The sequence below is a fragment of the Scophthalmus maximus genome, chromosome 15 (genome assembly GCF_022379125.1).
Source record: "Scophthalmus maximus strain ysfricsl-2021 chromosome 15, ASM2237912v1, whole genome shotgun sequence".
In the NCBI taxonomy this organism is placed as follows: domain Eukaryota; kingdom Metazoa; phylum Chordata; class Actinopteri; order Pleuronectiformes; family Scophthalmidae; genus Scophthalmus; species Scophthalmus maximus.
In genome coordinates this window covers 17368104-17389428 of record NC_061529.1, presented here as the reverse complement: position 1 = coordinate 17389428, position 21325 = coordinate 17368104, and the positions used below count along the sequence as shown (strand labels likewise).

At 43.1% G+C, this 21325-nt stretch overlaps 2 protein-coding genes and 1 pseudogene across 6 annotated transcripts; 1 reads left to right on the top strand and 2 right to left on the bottom strand.

The window, feature by feature from the left end:
- Positions 1–860: 860 nt before the first annotated feature.
- Positions 861–8120, top strand: LOC118286377 (tubulin beta chain). Of its 4 annotated transcripts, none has more exons than XM_035610798.2 (9): positions 861–933; positions 4119–4172; positions 4252–4333; positions 4452–4560; positions 5945–6055; positions 6261–6505; positions 6626–6948; positions 7034–7378; positions 7477–8120. In XM_035610798.2, the coding sequence occupies exons 3-9, from the start codon at positions 4277–4279 to the stop codon at positions 7622–7624; spliced, it is 1338 nt and encodes a 445-aa protein (XP_035466691.1). In that variant the 5' UTR covers positions 861–933; positions 4119–4172; positions 4252–4276; the 3' UTR covers positions 7625–8120. The 4 variants fall into 4 exon arrangements, with proteins under 4 accessions (XP_035466691.1, XP_035466693.1, XP_035466692.1 ...); XM_035610800.2 differs by having other exon boundaries at positions 894–942; XM_035610799.2 differs by lacking the exon at positions 861–933 and adding an exon at positions 2592–2685.
- Positions 8121–9657: 1537 nt separating this feature from the next.
- On the bottom strand, positions 9658–15134 carry LOC118286387 (annotated as a pseudogene).
- A 1910-nt stretch (positions 15135–17044) lies between these two features.
- On the bottom strand, positions 17045–21308 carry LOC118286375 (tubulin beta-4B chain). 2 transcript variants are annotated; one of them, XM_035610792.1, is made up of 9 exons: positions 21154–21303; positions 20628–20734; positions 20406–20544; positions 20117–20225; positions 19438–19548; positions 18965–19209; positions 18522–18844; positions 18092–18436; positions 17045–17993 (listed from the first exon to the last, which is right to left on the bottom strand). In XM_035610792.1, exons 3-9 carry the CDS (start codon positions 20460–20462, stop codon positions 17846–17848), a joined length of 1338 nt encoding a protein of 445 aa, XP_035466685.1. In that variant the 5' UTR covers positions 20463–20544; positions 20628–20734; positions 21154–21303; the 3' UTR covers positions 17045–17845. The 2 variants fall into 2 exon arrangements, with proteins under 2 accessions (XP_035466685.1, XP_035466684.1); XM_035610791.1 differs by lacking the exon at positions 20628–20734 and having other exon boundaries at positions 21154–21308.
- Between the last annotated feature and the right edge of the window lie 17 nt (positions 21309–21325).

The window sequence follows — 21325 nt, the reverse complement described above, 5'->3', positions numbered from 1 at the left end:
GTAACATCGATGTTTCTGATTGGTTGCAAGTCATTGGAAAGGCATTCCCGATGGTTTATGGGAAGAGAAGTACCTTCACTCTTTGTCTGGGAAATTCTCTCTTCTCAGAGAGACTGCAAGAATTAGTGTTTCATTCACCTATGCAAGGCCATCTTATCTTTGGCATGCCTGGACAGACGATGGTAAGCCGAAGGCTGTCTTTGGGCGTCATAGCCGCAGAATTTAGGTTAAAGCTGACATCTTGTGAGACGCACTGTGGTAGATATAGAACATACTCAGACAGAGACAGTGTTACTGTGAAGATAGCCAGTCTGTCTGCGAGATGATGACACATGATTCTGAGAGAGATAAATACACCACAGCGATCAATAATGAGCTCCTTGTAATAAATACTTTTGCTGAAGACATCCACGGTCTCCATGTACCTGAGTCAGGGTCCACTCCATCATTTTATCCTTTATACTTAAAATAATTTTAAAAATGTACGCAGTCTTGTACCTTTGTCTTTTTTTCTTTTTTTTGTTGTTGCTCTGCATAAAACATTTTTTTGGGTAATTATCGATCTAGTGGTTTATTGGTTTGGCTCTTATCTTAAAACTCTTTGTATGAGGTAATATGAATCATCAATGGAGTGAGTGAACCTGAACTTCATTTCCAGAACCGGAGCTGTTCTGAAAGTGGGCGGTCACTGTTGAGCTCAATATCCGCTGTGCTTTATTATTTGTCATGTTACTATGAACTCCCAGTCAGGATCCTGTAGAACGATGACGCTGGTTTCATTGATGTGATTGGTCAGTAGTTGGACTGGTGACTGGCTTTGATCTCTTATCTCAAACTTAACCTGCTCAGGTTAAATCCAGAATATATTTACCCCGGTAAGAAGAGAATCAGCTTCCTAAGACGAAAAGGCCAGCTTCGTAGTACAGGCCTCAGGTGATTTGAGTATGTTTTTTTAACACTCCACTACCCTCTTGTGGTGAAGGAGGCGACAACAATAATTTCTTCGCTCTTCTTCCTCCATCCTGAGTGTAGGATTAGTTACATACCCTACTTATCATTGAATAATCATGAAACAACACTAAATGGATCTAGGCCATTGTTATGGTTTTGCTTTGGCAAGATGTCCTTGCTTAGCCAAGATAGATAGGGTTGACAAATGGCCACGTCACGCGCAAATTAACCATCAACAATGGACTGTACATGCAGCTCTCAGCATCACGCGTCAAGCGCAATCCTGAAACCAAAGGGGGAATGTTGTGCCCCTAATAAAATGGAAGATTTGACCATGTGTTCCTTTGTTCCAAACCAAAGGAAAAGACTAAGAAAACTCAGACTCCTTCACCTTATCACACCTTGGGTGTGAAATCTTTTCTATACTCCAGCTGCCATTTGTCTCTGTGTGTCCCAGACCCCTGGGGGTCACCAGGCCAATAAAACCCCAGCGTTCCTGTTTTTAGTATTTCTCTTGCTCTCTTCAGAGGAGCTATAGTTGAGGCTGGTTCCGAGGGCCAGAACCAGATAAGAGATCACAACATGATTGGTTGTACTCTTCGTCATTTTTAGTGGCGGTTGGCAATCAGCGTAATATGTGCATTATTGGCACCTTCTTTTCTGTAGTTTTCCCTTTCCTCTGACAGTGGCAGATATTCAAATGTGGCTGAAAAGGCTTCAACAAATATGAGTGTTTGGTACGACTATGCAAGGTCATTTTACCTTTGCCATGCCGGGACAGTCTATGGTTAGCCGAAGGCTGTCTCTGGTCTTCATAATCACAGAATTTAGGTTATAGTTCAAAGACATTTTGTGAGACGCACTGCGGTAATTATAAAACATACTCAGACAGAGACAGATGGTTACATTGGAGAAAACCATTTTGTCAGTGAGATGATGACGTGATTCTCTGATGAGAGAGAGAAATACACCACGGAGTCCGGAGATGCATGCACTGACCACTTGTTTGTGAAATGAACCAGAAATCTCCTCAATGTTGGGTTCCTTGTGATAAATTCTTCTGCCTCCATGGACATCCATGGTCTCCGTCTTCCTGAGTGAGCGGCAACTCAATCAGTTCTTTCCATTACACTACCCACAGTCCTAGTGTGACATCGACATCTCTGATTGGTTGGAAGTCGTTGGAAAGGCATTCGCAATGGTCTATGGGATGAGTAGTTCCTTCACTCTTAAAATAATTATCCACCTTTGCCTTTTTTTCCATTTTTTTTGGCTCAGAATAAAGTGTTTTATAGCTATGAATCATCTCGTGGTTTATTGGTTTGGATCTAGGCTTAAAACGCTTTCTATAAGTAATTTATGAAACATCGATGGAGTGAGTGAATTGTAATTTCACTTCCGGAACTGCAGCCATTCTAAAAGTGGGCGGTCACTGTTGAGCTCAATATCTACTGTTTTTACTATTTGTCACGTTACTCTAAACTCTTTTGTCCCAGTCAGGATCCTGTAGAATGATGACGATGGTTTTCCAGTGATCTGATTGGTTTGTAGTTGTACTAGTGACTGGCTTTGATCTCTTATCTTGAACTTAACCTGCTCAGGTTAAGTTAAGCATATTTATCCTGTTAGGAAGAGAATCAGCTTCATAAGACGTAAAATCCAGAGTTAAACCTGTCAGTGTCAACTCCATCCTCACACAATCCTAAAGTGTAACATCGACGTCTCTGATTGGTTGTAAGTCGTTGGAAAGGCATTGGCAATGGTTTATGGGATGAGAAGCTCCTTCACTCTTAAAACAATTATGTACACAATCTTCTACTTTTGCCTTTATTATGTTTTACAATTTTTTTGCTCCGAATAAAATGTAGTAACGATTCATCTTGCGGTTTATTGTTTTGGATTCAGGCTTTAAACTCTTTCTAAAAGGATTTTTATGGAGTTATTTTACTATCTTTATTCAAAAGCGTGGTACTTCGGTTTGAGAGCATTATTTACTGATTTCACATTCAGATTTATCATTCTTTCCTTCAAACTCTGCCCTCGCACTCAAATAGCTCCTTCTTGTGCTCAAATAGTTTCTTCTTGCATTCACATTTATTCTACTTCTGCTCAAACTGTATGCTTGTACGCTCTAAGAAGTAAGCGAACGCACCGGCAAGGAGACAGCGATCATTTCATTGGTCAACACTACACCTGGAATCCTATTGGTTGAGGATTTTTGATAGGGTTGTCCACAGAAAATCCAAGAGTGCAGCAGAAATCCACAAGCAGACAACTTGAGAGCTCACAGAAGCGGTGTGAGTGTGAGAAGAGCTGAAGCTGGGAGCAGGAAATCTGTGCGAGTAACAACATATCGAAGTGCGTGCATCAATATATTTGCGCATAAGCATAGAGTTTGAGCAGAAGCAGAATAAATGTGAATGCAAGAAAAAAGTTTTTGAGCACAAGAAGGAGCCATTTGAGTGCGAGGGCAGAGTTGAGGGAAAGAATGACATCTGAACGTGAAATCAGTAAATAATGTGCTCATACCGAAAGACCACGCTCTTGAATAAAGATAGTAATATAACTCCATAGATTTTATGAAACATCAATGAGCCATTGTAAAAGTGGGCGGTCACTGTTGAGCCCAATATGTGCTAAACTTTATTATTTGCAAACTAAAGTCTTTGGTCCCAGTAAGGGGTCCTGTCGAATGATGATGCTGGTTTTCCAGTGTTCTGATTGGTCAGTAGTTGTCCTGGTGACTGGCTTTGATCTCTTATCTCAAACTTTACCTGCTCAGGGAAGAGAATCTGCTTCATTGGACATAAATCCCAGAGTTAAACCTGAAGTTACCTCAGTACAGGCCTCAGCTCATTTGAGTTCAAGTTTTTTAACACTCCTCTTGTGAAGGAAGCTGCAATTATTTCTTTGCCCTTTGTCTTCCATCCTGAGTGGAGGATGAGTTACATAACCTGCTTATCAGTAAACAATCCTGAAACCACACTAAATTGCCCATAAATCCTCAAGAAAAAGTATAACTTTTGGGGATAATGCTGTTTCCACAATCAGGGTGGATCGTATTTTACAGATCTTGGCCCCCAAATCTCATTGTAGAATTTCTTGTCTTTGTCTTTCAACCATAACGTAACCGTTGTGTATTAAATCAATTTTTCCCCATTCCCCAGAGCACCATCCATTTAGAACTCCAAACAAAGGTCTCTTGACCAATCAGATTCCTGGTGAGTTTTTTACTGAGATTTATTTGGTCCAATTGCATTTATCAGTTGTCTAAAGTTATCAACACTTCTGCCTTCTCAGGTTAGTCTGTTTTACTTCGACCACAATGAGGGAAATCGTACATCTGCAGGCAGGCCAGTGTGGAAACAAAATTGGAGCCAAGGTTTGGAAAACCAAAATTAGCTACCTGACGGTCAGGCTAATGATAGCCTGTGTGTCTACACGACAATTAAGTTTGCCTCACTAGGACAGTTACCATCACTCATCTTTTCTGATTCTAGTTCTGGGAGGTAATAAGTGACGAACATGGGATCGACCCGACCGGAACCTACCACGGGGACAGCGACCTGCAGCTGGAGAGGATCAACGTGTATTACAACGAGGCAACAGGTTAACTTCACTTTGCTAACATTGTCAGAGCCACAGAGTCAGATCGACTAATTTTCAGGGGGGAATCGAGGTAATTCAATACTACATGCTGGGGTTGTTAGTACCGCAGCCATCTAACATTGTTCCTACTGGAAGCCACTAGTGAACCTATAAATTTAATTTTTTATTATTATTATTATTATAACCGTCTTGAATTCCATTGGCCCTTCCCAGTTACTGTTGCCCTGTTTCTGTTGCCCTCACAAATATGATAGCCACAGTTTTAATATCATAATAATTATTAGACTGCACAAAAGCGAGTGACTGCAAAACTTAAACTCTAAAAACAAGATGCATTGTGTAATAAGCAGCTGGATGTAAAATGTAGGGAATTATAATACATCTTATAACACTATTCCAATACATACACCATGTGCATGTATGTGCATCCATAAAATTCAGAATCTAATTCAAAATCCTGCTCCTCACCTACAAAGCCCTTAATAACAAGCTCCATCTTATTCTACAGAGCTCATAGTTCCATATTATCCCAATAGATCACTTTGCTCATTAAACTCAGGATTATTTGTCTGTAAAAGTAGAAAGGGAGGCAGAGCCTTCAGCAATAGGCTCTTCTCCTCTGGAACCAGCTCGCAGTTTTTTGTCAGGGAGGCAGACACCCTCTCTGCTTTTACTGTTAGACTTTCAACCTTCCTCTTCGATAAAGCTTATAGTTAGAGCTGCTCAGGTGTTTACTGAACCATCTCTTAGTTATGCTGCTATAGGCCTATACTACTGGGGGAACTCCCATCATGCATCTCTCTCTCTCTGCCCCATATATTAACATTACATGTCACTAACTGTGTTTTCTCTCTCCTAATGTATCTCTGACTCCAGAGCTGCAGAATCCAAATCTCATTATTATCGTCATTATTATTATTTTTATCATTATTAACAACATCATTGCATATATGTCAGTATTATTTTTGTAATTATAAGTATCAGTCCTGCAGAGATTAACTATACAACTGCTCTCTCTCTCTCTCTCTCTCGCTCTCTCTCTCTCTCTCTCTCTCTCTCTCTCTCCTCTCCATCGCTTTCTGCCCACCTCTCATCTCTCCATTTGTTTCATCTCACCCCAACCCGTCACTGCAGATAGCAGCCCATAACTGAGTCTGGTTCGGCTAGAGATTACTTCCTGTTTTTTCTCCTCCAAAGTCGCCTAGTGCTTGCTCATTGTGGAAACTATTAGGTTTTTCTCAGTAATATTGTGAGGTCTCGACCTAACTATGTAATGTGCCTTGAGATGTATGTTGTGATTGGGCGCTATAAAAATAAAATTTAACAGAATTGAATTATATTCTCTTCCATAATCACCTTCTTCTGTCGGTGCTTTCATCACCAGGTGGCAAGTATGTCCCTCGTGCAGTGCTGGTGGACTTGGAGCCAGGAACGATGGACGCTGTGAGGTCTGGTCCGTTTGGCCAGGTCTTTAGACCAGACAACTTTGTCTTTGGTGAGAGCTTAAATGTAAAAATTCACATTCACTGATAAAATTTCCATGCTTTGATGTTTGAAGTTTTTTCTTTGAAATAGGAAGCCAGTCATATTCACTTAATGCACTGCTTTTTGCGAGTAAACTGTGTTTTCATTTGCAAATATGATTAGGAAGATTTTGACACCACAGCTGTGATACAGGTCTGTATTTGCATGTAACACAGGCCAGAGCGGAGCAGGTAATAACTGGGCTAAAGGCCACTACACTGAGGGGGCCGAGCTGGTGGACTCTGTCCTGGATGTGGTGAGGAAGGAGGCAGAGAGCTGCGACTGCCTCCAAGGCTTCCAGCTCACACACTCCCTTGGGGGAGGCACCGGCTCCGGCATGGGCACACTGCTCATCAGCAAAATTCGAGAGGAGTATCCCGACCGCATCATGAACACCTTCAGCGTGGTGCCATCACCCAAGGTACATATCATCCATCAAAATGTTATCAAAAGTTTTTCCCTCTACCTGTTTCCTCTGTGCTTTAATGCTGTTCCTCCTTCCTCCCTTTGTTTCCTCCTTCCCTTCACTCTCCCACTCCAGGTGTCAGACACAGTGGTGGAACCCTACAATGCCACCCTGTCTGTCCACCAGCTGGTGGAGAACACAGATGAGACCTACTGCATTGATAATGAGGCCCTGTATGATATATGCTTCCGCACACTGAAACTGACCACACCCACCTATGGCGATCTCAACCACCTCGTCTCATCCACTATGAGCGGGGTTACAACCTGCCTGCGTTTCCCCGGCCAGCTCAATGCCGATCTGAGGAAACTGGCCGTCAACATGGTGCCCTTTCCCAGGCTGCACTTCTTCATGCCAGGCTTTGCCCCCCTGACCAGCCGGGGCAGCCAGCAGTACAGGTAGAGAGGCAGGAGCCTGCTTTTTAGTCTCTATCAGACCAGCAAGTTGAAATAAGTCCAACTCTAATGATCTGTCTTTTTCCAGGGCATTGACAGTTCCTGAACTCACCCAGCAGATGTTTGATGCCAAGAACATGATGGCTGCTTGCGACCCACGCCACGGGCGCTACCTTACAGTCGCGGCCATCTTCCGAGGCCGCATGTCCATGAAGGAAGTGGACGAGCAGATGCTGAATGTACAGAACAAGAATAGCAGCTACTTTGTGGAGTGGATCCCCAACAACGTCAAGACAGCCGTCTGCGACATCCCTCCCCGCGGCCTCAAGATGGCCGCCACTTTTATTGGCAACAGCACAGCCATTCAGGAGCTGTTCAAACGCATCTCAGAGCAGTTCACCGCCATGTTCCGCCGCAAGGCCTTTCTCCATTGGTGAGTGAAAGAGGACTGATGTCAGCACAGTGGGGAGAGGCTTGTGTACTTGGCCTATTGTCACCCAGAATTAATTTACTTAACTTTCATCGTTTCAGGTACACGGGCGAGGGCATGGATGAGATGGAGTTCACAGAGGCTGAGAGCAACATGAACGACTTGGTTTCCGAGTACCAGCAGTACCAGGACGCCACTGCTGAGGAAGAGGGCGAGTTTGAGGAGGAAGGCGAAGAGGATATGGGCTAGAAGCCTACAGTACTATGATCTGTTTCTTTATTTGCAAGAGTTTAATTTAGGGCTGGGCGATAAGGATTATTGGTTTAAAATAAATAACTTGGAGAACTAAAAACAAAATTTCCATTGAAAGTTATTTATCAAACGATAACATTGACCTTTTGTTCAGCCTTCATTTTTAAAGGTTCCTATTTTTCCTGTTTAGTGCTTCTTCCTTCCTGTTTTCAACTTCTCCTGTTTCCTGTCTGTTCAAAGTGACGTTAAAGTGATGCATCCCTTTTTAAAATCTGTACATGGTGAAAGAGAATGTAACATTGGGCACTTTTCCTCTGTTTGATATGGAAAGTCACACATGATAGTAGAATTAATTTCATTTATTGAAAATGCACTACAAGACTTAAGATTTTAAATTATGTCAGGACCTTCTCCCTGTTACTGTGTTTTTCTGTGATGTTACTAACCTGAAAGGTTTAGATGGGTTTTAATAAAGACTTGAATTGATGCTAAACCTATAGTTACTGCTTCTTTTGTCAACTTAAGGTACACTGTACCAAGAACACAATAAGAATTAGCTTGTTCATTGGTTCACTGCTTGCGCAAGCGTATTGTCACATTTCCTGTAATTCCAAAGATGGCTACTCATTATCACAAGACACCCTCTTTTGAGGAAGGCCCACAACAGGCTTTCATTCTCTCCTCTTCAGCCACAGCCAGTGACTGCTCCTTTCTGCTGTGTTGGCCAGAGTTTTAACAGCCTTCCTCTGGGTCTGCCCTCTGATTCCAACCTTCCTCAGGAGCCTTGTAGTGGAACTGGCGATGGAGCCTCTGCTCCCCACCTCCACTGGGCGCACATCAGCCTTCCAGCCTCTTACCACAGCTTCAACTACCAGGTCAGCTTAGTGCAGATTCTTCTCAAAGGCTTCTTCCACAGCATCCTCCCAAGGGACAGTCAGCTCGAAGAAGGAGGCACGCCGACAGGAACTTGACGAGGGGACCAGGTCTGGTCGTAAATTGGTTGCTGTAATCTCAGGTGGGAATATGAGTCTCTGGTCCAAGTCGGCATGCATATCCCAGTCCCCGACTCCTTGCAGTGTGCTTGAGCCATGAGACAAGAAGCCGGACGCCTTTTTCTCTCCCTGCCAGATGGAGATTGCATCTGTTGGAACTTATCCTGGGTTTTGAGAGGCATGGTGTTGGTGGTTACTCTCTCTATCTCAGTACCTGGTTGTGTCGTCAGGTGTATCTGTATTGTGTCAGGTTGGTCTTACAACCTACAAAGATATGCTTGAGGGTTGCCGGCACAGCATTTTGGTGGTTGTTAATGAAGTCATGTCATCCATAAAAGCTCTATTTGGAGGAAACCACAGTCTGCTGTTCAAGCGTTCCCCATGCTCCGTTGCCATAGTGAAGGCCAGGAGTGAGATGGCACATCCCACCATTATGCCTTTCTCAAGGAGCTGCCAGCTAGTGGATATGTCCTGTACTGTTACACAGAACTGGAGGTCCTGAAAGTACGATTTGACCAGGATTGTAATGCTATCTGGGACCTGAAAGAAGTTTCTAAGCCACCCACAGGACCTCATGAGGCACCGACCCAGAAGGGATTTGCCAGGCCCAGGAATGTGACATGGAGCTTTTGCTTTTCCGTCTTAGCAGTCTAGATCTAGTGACAGATGACGTTTGCATGTTCCAGACATCCTGAGAAGCCACATATCCCTGCTTTCTGCACCATTCTGACGATCAGGTCATTGCTTTTGGAGTCTTTGGACTGAAGACTGATTTGGAAAACTGGAAAACGGATGGTTGAGGAGTTCTTTTTAGGGATTACAATCCCTCCCGCCCTTCGCCATGCCTCTGGCACAAAACCTTTTTCCCAAGACAGTTAGATGCGTCAACTATCACTAAACTCCACTGACAATTTTCATATTTGATTCTTATTAGATTGAACAAAAGCCTATACAATTCGCTGACTGGTATATCATAATGAAAAAGTAGTTCTACGCCTACCTACTCTGCCAGTTAAGAAAACACAAGAAAAAACATGATCGTGATAAATATTTCTTCCATCTGTAATGGGAAGTTTAATTCATTCATTAATATTATCAAATTTACAACTGTACATTAAATTGACAAAGAAGCAGTAACTCCAAGTTTAGCACCAGATCAAATAAAAAATGTTTTTTAAAACCCATCTGCACATTTGAGGTAAGTAACATCACAGACCAAACACAGAAACAGCAACAGGGAGCAGGTCCTGACAGAATTTAAAAACTTTAGTCTTGTAGTGCATTTTCAATAATTGAAATTGATTCTACTAACATGTGACTTTCCATATAAAACAGAGGAAAAGTCAAATTCACCTTGAACTGATCAATGTTACATTCTACGTGAATCTTTAAAAACAAAGGCTGAACATTGAGTCAATGTTATCAATAACTTTCAGTGGAATTGTTGTGTAATTTTGATTTTAGTTGTTCAAATTGTTGATTTTAAATCAATTATCAGTATTGCCTAGCCCATATCCTCTTCGCTTTCCTCTTCCTCAGCAGTGGCGCCCTGGTACTGCTGGTACTCGGACACCAGGTCGTTCATGTTGCTCTCAGCCTCTGTGAACTCCATCTCATCCATGCCCTCGCCCGTGTACCTGAAACGATGATAGTTAAGTAAATGAATTCTAGGTGACAATAGGCCAAGTACACAAGCCTCTCCCCACAGTCCTGACATCAGTCCTTTTTCACTCACCAGTGGAGTGTTGGTGAACTGCTCTGAGATGCGTTTGAACAGCTCCTGAATGGCTGTGCTGTTGCCAATAAAAGTGGCGGCCATGTTAAGGCCGCGGGGAGGGATGTCGCAGACGGCTGTCTTGACGTTGTTGGGGATCCACTCCAGAAAGTAGCTGCTGTTCTTGTTCTGTACATTCAGCATCTGCTCATCCACTTCCTTCATGGCCATGCGGCCTCGGAAAATGGCGGCAACTGTAAAGTAGCGCCCGTGGCGTGGGTCGCAAGCAGCCATCATGTTCTTGGCATCAAACATCTGCTGGGTGAGTTCAGGAACTGTCAATGCCCTAGAAAAAGACAGATCATTAGAGTTGGATTTATTTCAACTTGCTGGTCTGATACAGACTAAAAAGCAGGCTCCTGCCTCTCTACCTGTACTGCTGGCTGCCCCGGCTGGTCAGGGGGGCAAAGCCTGTTATGAAGAAGTGCACCCTGGGATAGGGCACCATGTTGACGGCCAGTTTCCTCAGATCGGCATTGAGCTGGCCGGGGAAATGCAGGCAGGTTGTAACCCCGCTCATAGTGGCTGAGACGAGGTGGTTGAGATCGCCATAGGTGGGTGTGGTCAGTTTCAGTGTGCGGAAGCAGATGTCATACAGGGCCTCATTATCAATGCAGTAAGTCGCATCTGTGTTCTCCACCAGCTGGTGGACAGACAGGGTGGCATTGTAGGGTTCCACCAGTGTCTGACACCTGGAGTGGGAGAGTGAAGGGAAGGAGGAAACAAAGGGAGGAAGGAGGAACAGCATTAAAGCACACAGGAAACAGGTGGATGGAAAAACATTTGATAACATTTTAATGGATGATATGTACCTTGGGTGATGGCAATACGCTGAAAGTGGTCATGATGCGGTCGGGATACTCCTCTCGGATTTTGCTGATGAGCAGTGTGCCCATTCCGGTGCCGGTGCCTCCCCCAAGAGAGTGTGTGAGCTGGAAGCCTTGGAGGCAGTCGCAGCTCTCTGCCTCCTTCCTCACCACATCCAGGACAGAGTCCACCAGCTCGGCCCCCTCAGTGTAGTGGCCTTTAGCCCAGTTATTACCTGCTCCGCTCTGGCCTGTGTTACATGCAAATACAGACCCGTGTCACAGCTGTGGTGTCAAAACCTTCTTAATCATATTTGCAGATGAAATCACAATTTACTTGTAATAAGCAGTACATTTATTGAATATGACTGGTTTCTTTACTTGCAGAACTGTGGAAAGTAAATTGTTTTCAATTTTAAGGAAAATACTAAAGCATGGCAATTTTATCAGTCAATGTGAAATTGTACATATATATTCTCACCAAAGACAAAGTTGTCTGGTCTAAAGACCTGGCCAAACGGACCAGACCTCACAGAGTCCATCGTTCCTGGCTCCAAGTCCACCAGCACTGCACGAGGGACATACTTGCCACCTGAAGATGAAAGCACCAATACAGGTGATTATACCACACAACATAACAGGTTACGTTCTGTCTTCTCCTCCCAGCCCCAAAGAAAAACATTCTACACCAGTAAGGCATGCCAGGAGGCATGCCATGCTAACTCGTTGGAATATGACTAGTAATGCCATTACTCTAACGTTGCCTCTGACCTGAACTTTCGAGTTTCATTATGTACTTTTAATTTCTGGAGTGCCGTTGTTTTTTGATTGCCTTCTCATATTTGATTTGGTCACTCTCTCCTTGTATTTAAAGGTCCCATATTGTCAAAATTCAGCAGCTGCTTTTTTTTTTACGAGGCAACAGGACTTCCATAGGATCTGATGTCACAGCTACACAGTCACTGTCTTCAGTCGTTCCCCCCATGGCCCACCCGGTCAGAAAATGTTGAGGAAACGCTGTTCAGTCATTGGATGTCAGGAAGCTACATCATTGTACATGCTTTCTTTAGGATATTAATACAAGAGACCAGAACTAACTCTGAATTATTTTACCTTTGCAAAATTCATCGGTAACTGGTGTCGGCAGCAGCTCCATGTCACATCAGCTTTGTTCAGCATCCAGTCCCCCAGCAGATCGCTCTGGCATCTTCCGCCCACGAACCGCTGCCACCGACACCGGTTACTGATGAATTTTGCGCAGTCAGAGAGAAGGGAGATAGTTTCTCCAGGGCAGAAGCTGCCTTGCTACGGGACAAACCCCTTACTTTTCCCCCAACAGCACGGTAAACAGAAACACAGAGACTTCTGAGTGTTTGAGGAGGTGGTTGGCCTTGTGGGTGTGTTACTCAGAAAACAGTTGGCCAATCAGAAGAGAAGCTCATGTATATTAATTAGACAGGCAAAAATCTACCTGTTTCTTTGCAGAGCTCCTGGGAAAAGAGCTATAAAACCATATTGGGATGGTTTTTGGTACTTAAAACCAAGAATTTATATTTTGAATTTATCAAAACTTGATATGAGACCTTTTATCAAAAAGGTTCCATATCAAAAATATGGGACCTTTAAACACTGTGTTCTCCGTCCCCTTTTGTCAGTTCTTCATTTGTCGTCCCCTACAATAACTAGCATTTTCTCTGAGTAGGTTTCCCTCTGTATGACCTTTGATTGCCAATTGGATATTGCCCTTTTGCCTGAAGATTTTGGATTTGTTTGGATATGTGCAGAGTCTTCTCCATCCGCCTCCATGGTGCTGCCTTTAAAAATGATTATCCTGAAAACTATGGTACTGTAGAAGCCGTTTATGTTGATTTTTGGCACGTTATAATTTTGTTTAGATCTTGCATTATTTTAGATAATTGGTGGTGGGAATCAGATGCACAGGAAGGGGTGTATATATACGGGCATAGGTCATAGGAAATGGAGGGCACAGGTAGAGGGAGAGCACAGTTCTCACCAGCACCATCTACAGACCCAAGCAGCACCAGCTGCAGCTCCTGAACAGATCAGCACCAGGCGAGCACCCCAACAGCTCCAGGAATGTTATCATCTTTTTTCATGAAACTTTTCATGACCCAGGAGAGAGGCACCAAGTCTGTAGTCAAAATAGCAGAGGAAGAGGTGAACTCCTTAAGTGCAGTGGACTGCATTCCTCTGGATGTTGATCCTCTGAAGTGGTGGAAAACCTATGAGCACCTATCCACTCATATTGCCATGTTGGCACATCATTACTTGGCTGTGCCTGGAATGTCTGTCCCTAGTGAGAGGGTATTTTCCACTGCAGGTGACATTGTCATTTCAAGCAGATCTGTGCTGTCTACAAAACATGTGAACAAATTTTGTGAGTTCCATGTAAAAACATGCTTCTTTGTTTGTTATTGTTTATAATTACTACAATACATATTATTTTATAAGGAGCAGTTTTTTATTTATATTATCCTGAGAAGACACAGCACAAAATGTGTCAGGTATAACTCAGGTATAACATCATTGTTCAAAATTTCATCATATTTTATTATCTTAGTTGTAATGAATTAGAAATTTTTTAAATCAAGGAAATTCCTCTGGCATTTCTGCTTTTCTGCTGTATCAAAAAACATACCAACCCGTGACACCATTGTGACGTGTCGAAGCGAATCGTGAATTTTGTGAACCGTTACACCCCTAGAAATAAGATTATCCAACTACATGAGCAACGTGAAGGAAACCAAAGTGAAGTTAACCTGTTGCCTCGTTGTAATACACGTTGATCCTCTCCAGCTGCAGGTCGCTGTCCCCGTGGTAGGTTCCGGTCGGGTCGATCCCATGTTCGTCACTTATCACCTCCCAGAACTAGAATCAGAAAAGAGAATTGATGGTTACTGTTGAATTCGCTGGCTAACTAGCATAACCTGTCCTCGCCAGTCAAACTTAAGTCGCGTAGACACAAAGGATATCGTTAGTTCGGTATTCTAATTAGCAGCCCGACCTAACCGAATTTCACATTCACGCTCATTTTGTTTTCAATGAACAAAAGTTTTCCAAACCTTGGCTCCAATCTGGTTTCCACACTGGCCTGCCTGCAGATGTACGATTTCCCTCATTGTGGTAGAAGTGAAAAACTTTACGACTAGGCCGATCCAGACTGAGTTGTCACCGTTGTGGCACCCCAGCAACCGATTAACCTGAGACGGCAAGGCAGAATCATTGATGACCTGCAGACAGCTGATAAATAGTCACAGGAAGTTGATCAATAAACCTTGGTTTTGGAGATGTGATTGGATGGCGCTCTGGGGGCTCTGTTGTCTTGGTAACAACATTTTATTTAATACACAATAGTTTTTCTGGAGAGACCCTCCAAACAGTCCTATGTCGTGCGTTTGCACGCGCAAACATAAGTTACGTTGGAAACCCAATGACAAGAAATTCAACAATGTTTATATTTTGTGGCTTTGATCAGTAAAAGGCAACGGTACAAGATTGTGTACATAATTATTTTGAGAGTGAAGGAACTACTTATCCAATTAACCATTGCGAATGCCTTTCCAACAATGTCCAAAATCAAATCAAAAAGAATCAGAGACGTCGATGTTGCACTTTAGAATTGTGGGTGTGCAGAGCCGACCCTAGCCTAAATGGGGCCCTTAGCATCTTTTCTCTGCACTAGGGCTGGGCGATAAAACGATAAAGATCATTATCGCGAAATAACTTTTCCTCAGGACATTGTTTAAAAGATGGGTCTGAGGAAATCGGTAGTGCGGAGATATTTTGGCTATTTAAAGTCCGACAAGAAGCAGAGTAGTGCCGTGCACTGCAAACTTTGTATGATTGCCAGTGACCTAATATAAACATTATATAATAAAATCCCAGCTTAGGGGCCTCAGGCCGGCCCTGTGGGTTAGTACTATAAAATGATATATCAAAAAATACATCAACTTAAAACAAGGTTGATATAAAGTAAAAAGACAAATATGCTTAACTTAACCTGAGCAGGTTATGTTTAAGATAAGAGATCAAAGCCTCTTTGATGTCTACTATTGTCCAACTACTGACCAATCAGATCACTGGAAACCAGCGTCACCATTCTACAGGATCCTGACTGGGACAAATGAGTCTAGAGTAACGTGATGAATAATAAAGCGCAGCAGATATTGAGCTCAACAGTGACCGACCACTTTTAGAACGCCTCCGGTGAATTTTCCGATTCACTCACTCCAATGACTTTTCCTAAAATCCTAATACAAAGAGTTTTAAGCCTGAATCCAAGCTAATAAACCACAAGATGAATTGTTGCCATAAAACATTTTATTCAGAGCAAAGGTACAAGATTGTGTCTATTTTAAGAGTGAAGGTACTTCTCATCCAATAAACCATTGCGAATGCCTTTCCAACAACTTCTAACCAATCAAAGACGTCGATGTTAAACTTTAGGATTGTGGGTGTAGTATTTTTCAATGATATTGCAAATAAAAAAAATATTTTCCTTAAAACAAGGTTGATTTCATACAGACTTGTGCCTTCTACAAGTGCATACCATCGTTTCACAACCTCAAAGCTCGTGGTGAGTCTACCTTGGTAGGCTACAACATTATGGCTCTCTCCTTGTATTTAAACCTTGTGTTTTCTGTCTTCTTTGTCAGTTCTTCGTTTGTCTTCCCCTACAGGAACTAGCATTTTTTCCTGAGTTAGTTTACCTGTGTATGACCTTTGAGTGCCATTTGGATATTGCCCTTTTGCCTGAAGATTTTAGATTTGTTGCCTGTTTATCTGTCTATTCGTGTATGACCTCTGCCTGTGCCTGTCAATTCTTTGTTTATGCTGAAATAATAGGAACTTTTTGAACTCTGCCTTTGTTTCTGAGTTTTTTGCATTTGGGTCCAGTCTGTCTTAAGTCACCCCTTATCAGTGTACGAAACAAACAGCAATGTTTTTAAGATGATAGAAACCAGTCTTTGTAATGTTTTTGATGTGGGGTTGATAGCTATTTGATGTGGAGTCAATAACTGCCAAGATTTTTCACAAGTTTCACTGGGGTTAAGAGCTAGTGCTTGCAGTTTCGTATTAACTTTGTCTTTCTGGGCTTCAGTACAGATAACTAAAACTTCAGTTTTGTCCTGTTTGAGCTGAAGAAAATTCTCTGCCATCCAGGACTTGATATCTAAAATACAGTTGAAAATGGCATCTATAGGGCCTGAGTCATCAGTAGGCACGGCAATGTAGAGCTGTGTCATCAGCATAGCTATGGAAATAAAAAAAACGTGGCAGCATGTAGAAGTTAAAAGGTGTAGGTCGGGCGTAGAATTGAACCTTGAGGAACACCACAATTCGGTTCATAGCATTCAGATGGGCATTCATCTGAGCTTATAATACATTTTTATCAGTGAGAAAAGATTTGAACCAAATGAAAACTGTGTCAGAGTCCAATCATATTTTGAAATCTATCTAAAAGAATTAAGTGTCAAAGGCAGCACTTATGTTTACTAGTACAAGAAGTCTTTGTCATGTCCATATTGCTTTTGAGATCATTTACCACCTTGACGAGTGCCATTTCTGTGCTGTGCACAAAAAGTCTCCACAGCAGTTCAATTGATGTGATTGACATTCAGGACAAGGTTGTTGTTCCCACACCAGTCCACAAAATGTTTCAGCTCCTCTCTGTAGGTGTTCTGGATCAGGCACACCACTGTCGTGTCATCTGCGTACTTAATGATGTGATTTGTACTTGACTTTGCACAACAGTCATGGGTCATCAGGGTGAACAGTATAGTACTGTACTTTTGTACATGACAGGATCTGTATTTTCAATAAATGTATTCATAAAAATCTTTATTAAAACCCATTTAAACGTTTGAGGTTAGTAACATCACAGACCAAACACAGTTACAGTGACAGGGACGAGGTCCTGACAGAATTTAAAACTTTGAGTCTTGTAGTGGATTTTTAATAAATTAAATGAATTCTACTAACATGTGACTTTCCATATCAAACAGAGGAAATTCAGCAAAAATGTGCCCTGAACTAATCAATGCAACATTCTCTTTCACTATGAACAGATTTTAAAAAGGGAACTTGAAAAAAACAAAGATTTACAAGAGGATGATCAATAATGCCACTGAACAACATCACTGAGTGGACAGTTAGCAGGTGCCCTGCTATAATTGTACAAGGCTATAATACTACGAGTCCAACTGATCAACATATGACAAGAACTGGAATTTGAAGACTCATATTTTACCAAGGAGGTCGCGATAACCGTTAAAATTTGACGATTTTTTTGTGTGTATGATGACTGATGACGAGTTTTTAATGTTTAACACTCAGGGGGTGTGACATTAAAGTGATGCCCTTTAAACAGACAGGAAGAGGGAGAAGTGATCGATTCATATTCAAAACTGGAAGGAAGAAGCACTGAACAGCAACGGTGGGACCCTTAAAAAACAAAGGCTGAAATAAAAGTCTATGTTATCGTTTGATAAATAACTTTCTTGGAATTGTTGTGTAGTTTTGTTTTTAGTTGTCCAAATTATTTATTTTAAACCAATAATCCTTATCGCCCAGCCCTAAATTAAACTCTTGCAAATAAAGAAACAGATCATAGTACTGTACGTTTCTAGCCCATATCCTCTTCGCCTTCCTCCTCAAACTCGCCCTCTTCCTCAGCAGTGGCGTCCTGGTACTGCTGATACTCGGACACCAGGTCGTTCATGTTGCTCTCAGCCTCTGTGAACTCCATCTCATCCATGCCCTCGCCCGTGTACCTGAAACGATGAAAGTTAAGTAAATTAATTCTGGGTGACAATAGGCCAACTACATGAATATCTCCCCACTGTCCTGACATCAGTCCTTTTTCACTCACCAGTGGAGAAAGGCCTTGCGGCGGAACATGGCGGTGAACTGCTCTGAGATGCGTTTGAACAGCTCCTGAATGGCTGTGCTGTTGCCAATAAAAGTGGCGGCCATCTTGAGGCCGCGGGGAGGGATGTCGCAAACGGCTGTCTTGACGTTGTTGGGGATCCACTCCACAAAGTAGCTGCTGTTCTTGTTCTGTACATTCAGCATCTGCTCGTCCACTTCCTTCATGGACATGCGGCCTCGGAAGATGGCCGCGACTGTAAGGTAGCGCCCGTGGCGTGGGTCGCAAGCAGCCATCATGTTCTTGGCATCGAACATCTGCTGGGTGAGTTCAGGAACTGTCAATGCCCTAGAAAGAGACAGATCATTAGAGTTGGATTTATTTCAACTTGCTGGTCTGATACAGACTAAAAAGCAGGCTCCTGCCTCTCTACCTGTACTGCTGGCTGCCCCGGCTGGTCAGGGGGGCAAAGCCTGGCATGAAGAAGTGCAGCCTGGGAAAGGGCACCATGTTGACGGCCAGTTTCCTCAGATCGGCATTGAGCTGGCCGGGGAAACGCAGGCAGGTGGTCACCCCGCTCATAGTGGCTGAGACGAGGTGGTTGAGATCGCCATAGGTGGGTGTGGTCAGTTTCAGTGTGCGGAAGCATATATCATACAGGGCCTCATTATCAATGCAGTAGGTCTCATCTGTGTTCTCCACCAGCTGGTGGACAGACAGGGTGGCATTGTAGGGTTCCACCACTGTGTCTGACACCTGGAGTGGGAGAGTGAAGGGAAGGAGGAAACAAAGGGAGGAAGGAGGAACAGCATTAAAGCACAGAGGAAACAGGTAGAGGGAAAAACATTTGATAACATTTTGATGGATGATATGTACCTTGGGTGATGGCACCACGCTGAAGGTGTTCATGATGCGGTCGGGATACTCCTCTCGGATTTTGCTGATGAGTAGTGTGCCCATGCCGGAGCCGGTGCCTCCCCCAAGGGAGTGTGTGAGCTGGAAACCTTGGAGGCAGTCGCAGCTCTCTGCCTCCTTCCTCACCACATCCAGGACAGAGTCCACCAGCTCGGCCCCCTCAGTGTAGTGGCCTTTAGCCCAGTTATTACCTGCTCCGCTCTGGCCTGTGTTACATGCAAATACAGACCCGTGTCACAGCTGTGGTGTCAAAACCTTCTTAATCATATTTGCAAATGAAAACATAATTTACTTGTAATAAGCAGTACATTTATTGAATATGACTGGTTTCTTTACTTAGAGAACTGTGGAAGGTAACTTGTTTCCCATTTCAAAGAAAGTACTTAATTAAAGAATGGGAATTATATCAGCCCATGTGAAATGTAAATTCTCACCAAAGACAAAGTTGTCTGGTCTAAAGATCTGGCCAAACGGACCAGACCTCACTGAGTCCATAGTTCCTGGCTCCAAGTCCACCAGCACTGCACGAGGGACATACTTGCCACCTGGTGATGAAAGCATCAATACAAGAAGGTAACTATTATGTTGGTATTAATTAAATCCTTTGAAAAAAAATAACAAAAAAGGTTTAAGAACTGGCTAAATTATTTCTATTCTAAATATTATTAGTCATTTTTCTAGCTAAGTAAAATGATACCAAAACGTTTCAAGTTAGTTTTAATTCGTTTTACCATTACAAATCACTTTTATAAGCTTTGGATGACAAAACAGCATTGTATGCCACCACAAGACATAAGTAGAGTGACAAACTGGTTCAGATGTAATTTTATTCCCCACATTTTACATCCAGCTGTTTATTACACAGTGCGTCTTGTTTTTAGGGGTTTATGTTTAAAAGTCACTCGCTTACATGCAGGGGGTTTGTTGATTTGTTGTGTCATAGAAACGGGGCAACAGTAACTGGGGGAGACTTCCTCCAGGAACGACGACCCCCTGCTGGATGGCTGCGGTACTAACAACCCCACCATGTAGTATTGAATTACCTCGATTCCCCCCTGATAATTAGTCGATCTGACTCTGTGGCTCTGACAATGTGAGCAAAGTGAAGTTAACCTGTTGCCTCGTTGTAATACACGTTGATCCTCTCCAGCTGCAGGTCGCTGTCCCCGTGGTAGGTTCCGGTCGGGTCGATCCCATGTTCGTCACTTATTACCTCCCAGAACTAGAATCAGAAAAAGAGGATGGATGGTAACTGTCCTAGTGAGGTAAACTCAACGGTCGCGTAGACACACAGGCTATCATTAGCTTGACTGTTAGGAAAACTAATTTATCATCCCGACCAAACCCAAATTTCACGTTCAAGCTCTTTTAAAGGTTTAAACGAAAAAAACGTTTTGCAAACCTTGGCTCCAATTTGGTTTCCACACTGGCCTGCCTGCAGATGTACGATTTCCCTCATTGTGGTCGAAGTGGAACACTTTAGGACTAGAATGGAACAGACTTGAGTTGTCACCGTTGTCGCACTCCAGCAGCCGATTAACCTGAGAAGGCAAGGCAGAAGGGTTGATAAGTGCAGGGAGGCGATTCATGCGATTGGACCAACTAGATGTCAGTCACAGCTCACCAGGAATCTGACTGGTCGGGAAAACTTGGTTTGGAGTTGTGATTGGATGGCGCTCTCGGGGCTCCGGTTGGAGTTGTGATTGGATGGCGCTCTCGGGGCTCCGTTGTCTTGGTAACATGCAATCAAATGTAATACACGACGCCGTTTCTGGAGAGACCCTCCAAACAGTCCGCTCTCGCGCGTGCGCACGCGCGTGCGTATGCAACATTTAAGTGTCGGTGGAAACCCAACGACAAGAAATTCTACAATGTTGTTTTTTGTGTGGCTTAGATCTGTAAAACTTTACCCTGATCGCGGGAACAGCAATATCGCCAAAGATAATACTTTTCCCACACGAATCACGTAATACATAAAACCCATTACAACTTAACTGTGCCCCGCCGTCATACACAGCAAGTCGTCGTCATGGTCTCATGGGCACTTTAGAGTGGTTTCATGATTATTTAATGATAAGTAGGTAATATAACTAATCGTACACTCAGGATGAAGAGGGTAGGGGAGAGCGTTAGAAACATTCTCAACTCACCGGAGGCCTGTACCACTACGAAGGTTCTCAAGGTAACTTGGGGTCTAACTTGGGGTTTTACGTCCTACGAAGCTGGTCCTCTACTTACCGGAGTAAATATACTAAACTTAACCTTAGCAGGTAAAGTTCGAGGAAAAAGATCAAAGCCTCTATGATCTTTTCAATGTCCAAC

Coding starts and splice junctions, on each gene's coding strand:
- LOC118286377 (XM_035610798.2), top strand. CDS start 4,277: ATGAGGGAAATCGTACATCTGCAGGCAGGCCAGTGTGGAAACAAAATT. Junction 6,506..6,625: donor GCGTGGTGCCATCACCCAAG/GTACATATCATC, acceptor CTCCCACTCCAG/GTGTCAGACACAGTGGTGGA. Junction 7,379..7,476: donor CGCAAGGCCTTTCTCCATTG/GTGAGTGAAAGA, acceptor TCATCGTTTCAG/GTACACGGGCGAGGGCATGG.
- LOC118286375 (XM_035610791.1), bottom strand. CDS start 20,462: ATGAGGGAAATCGTACATCTGCAGGCAGGCCAGTGTGGAAACCAAATT. Junction 19,549..20,116: donor GTATTACAACGAGGCAACAG/GTTAACTTCACT, acceptor TTTCATCACCAG/GTGGCAAGTATGTCCCTCGT. Junction 19,210..19,437: donor ACCAGACAACTTTGTCTTTG/GTGAGAATTTAC, acceptor CATGTAACACAG/GCCAGAGCGGAGCAGGTAAT.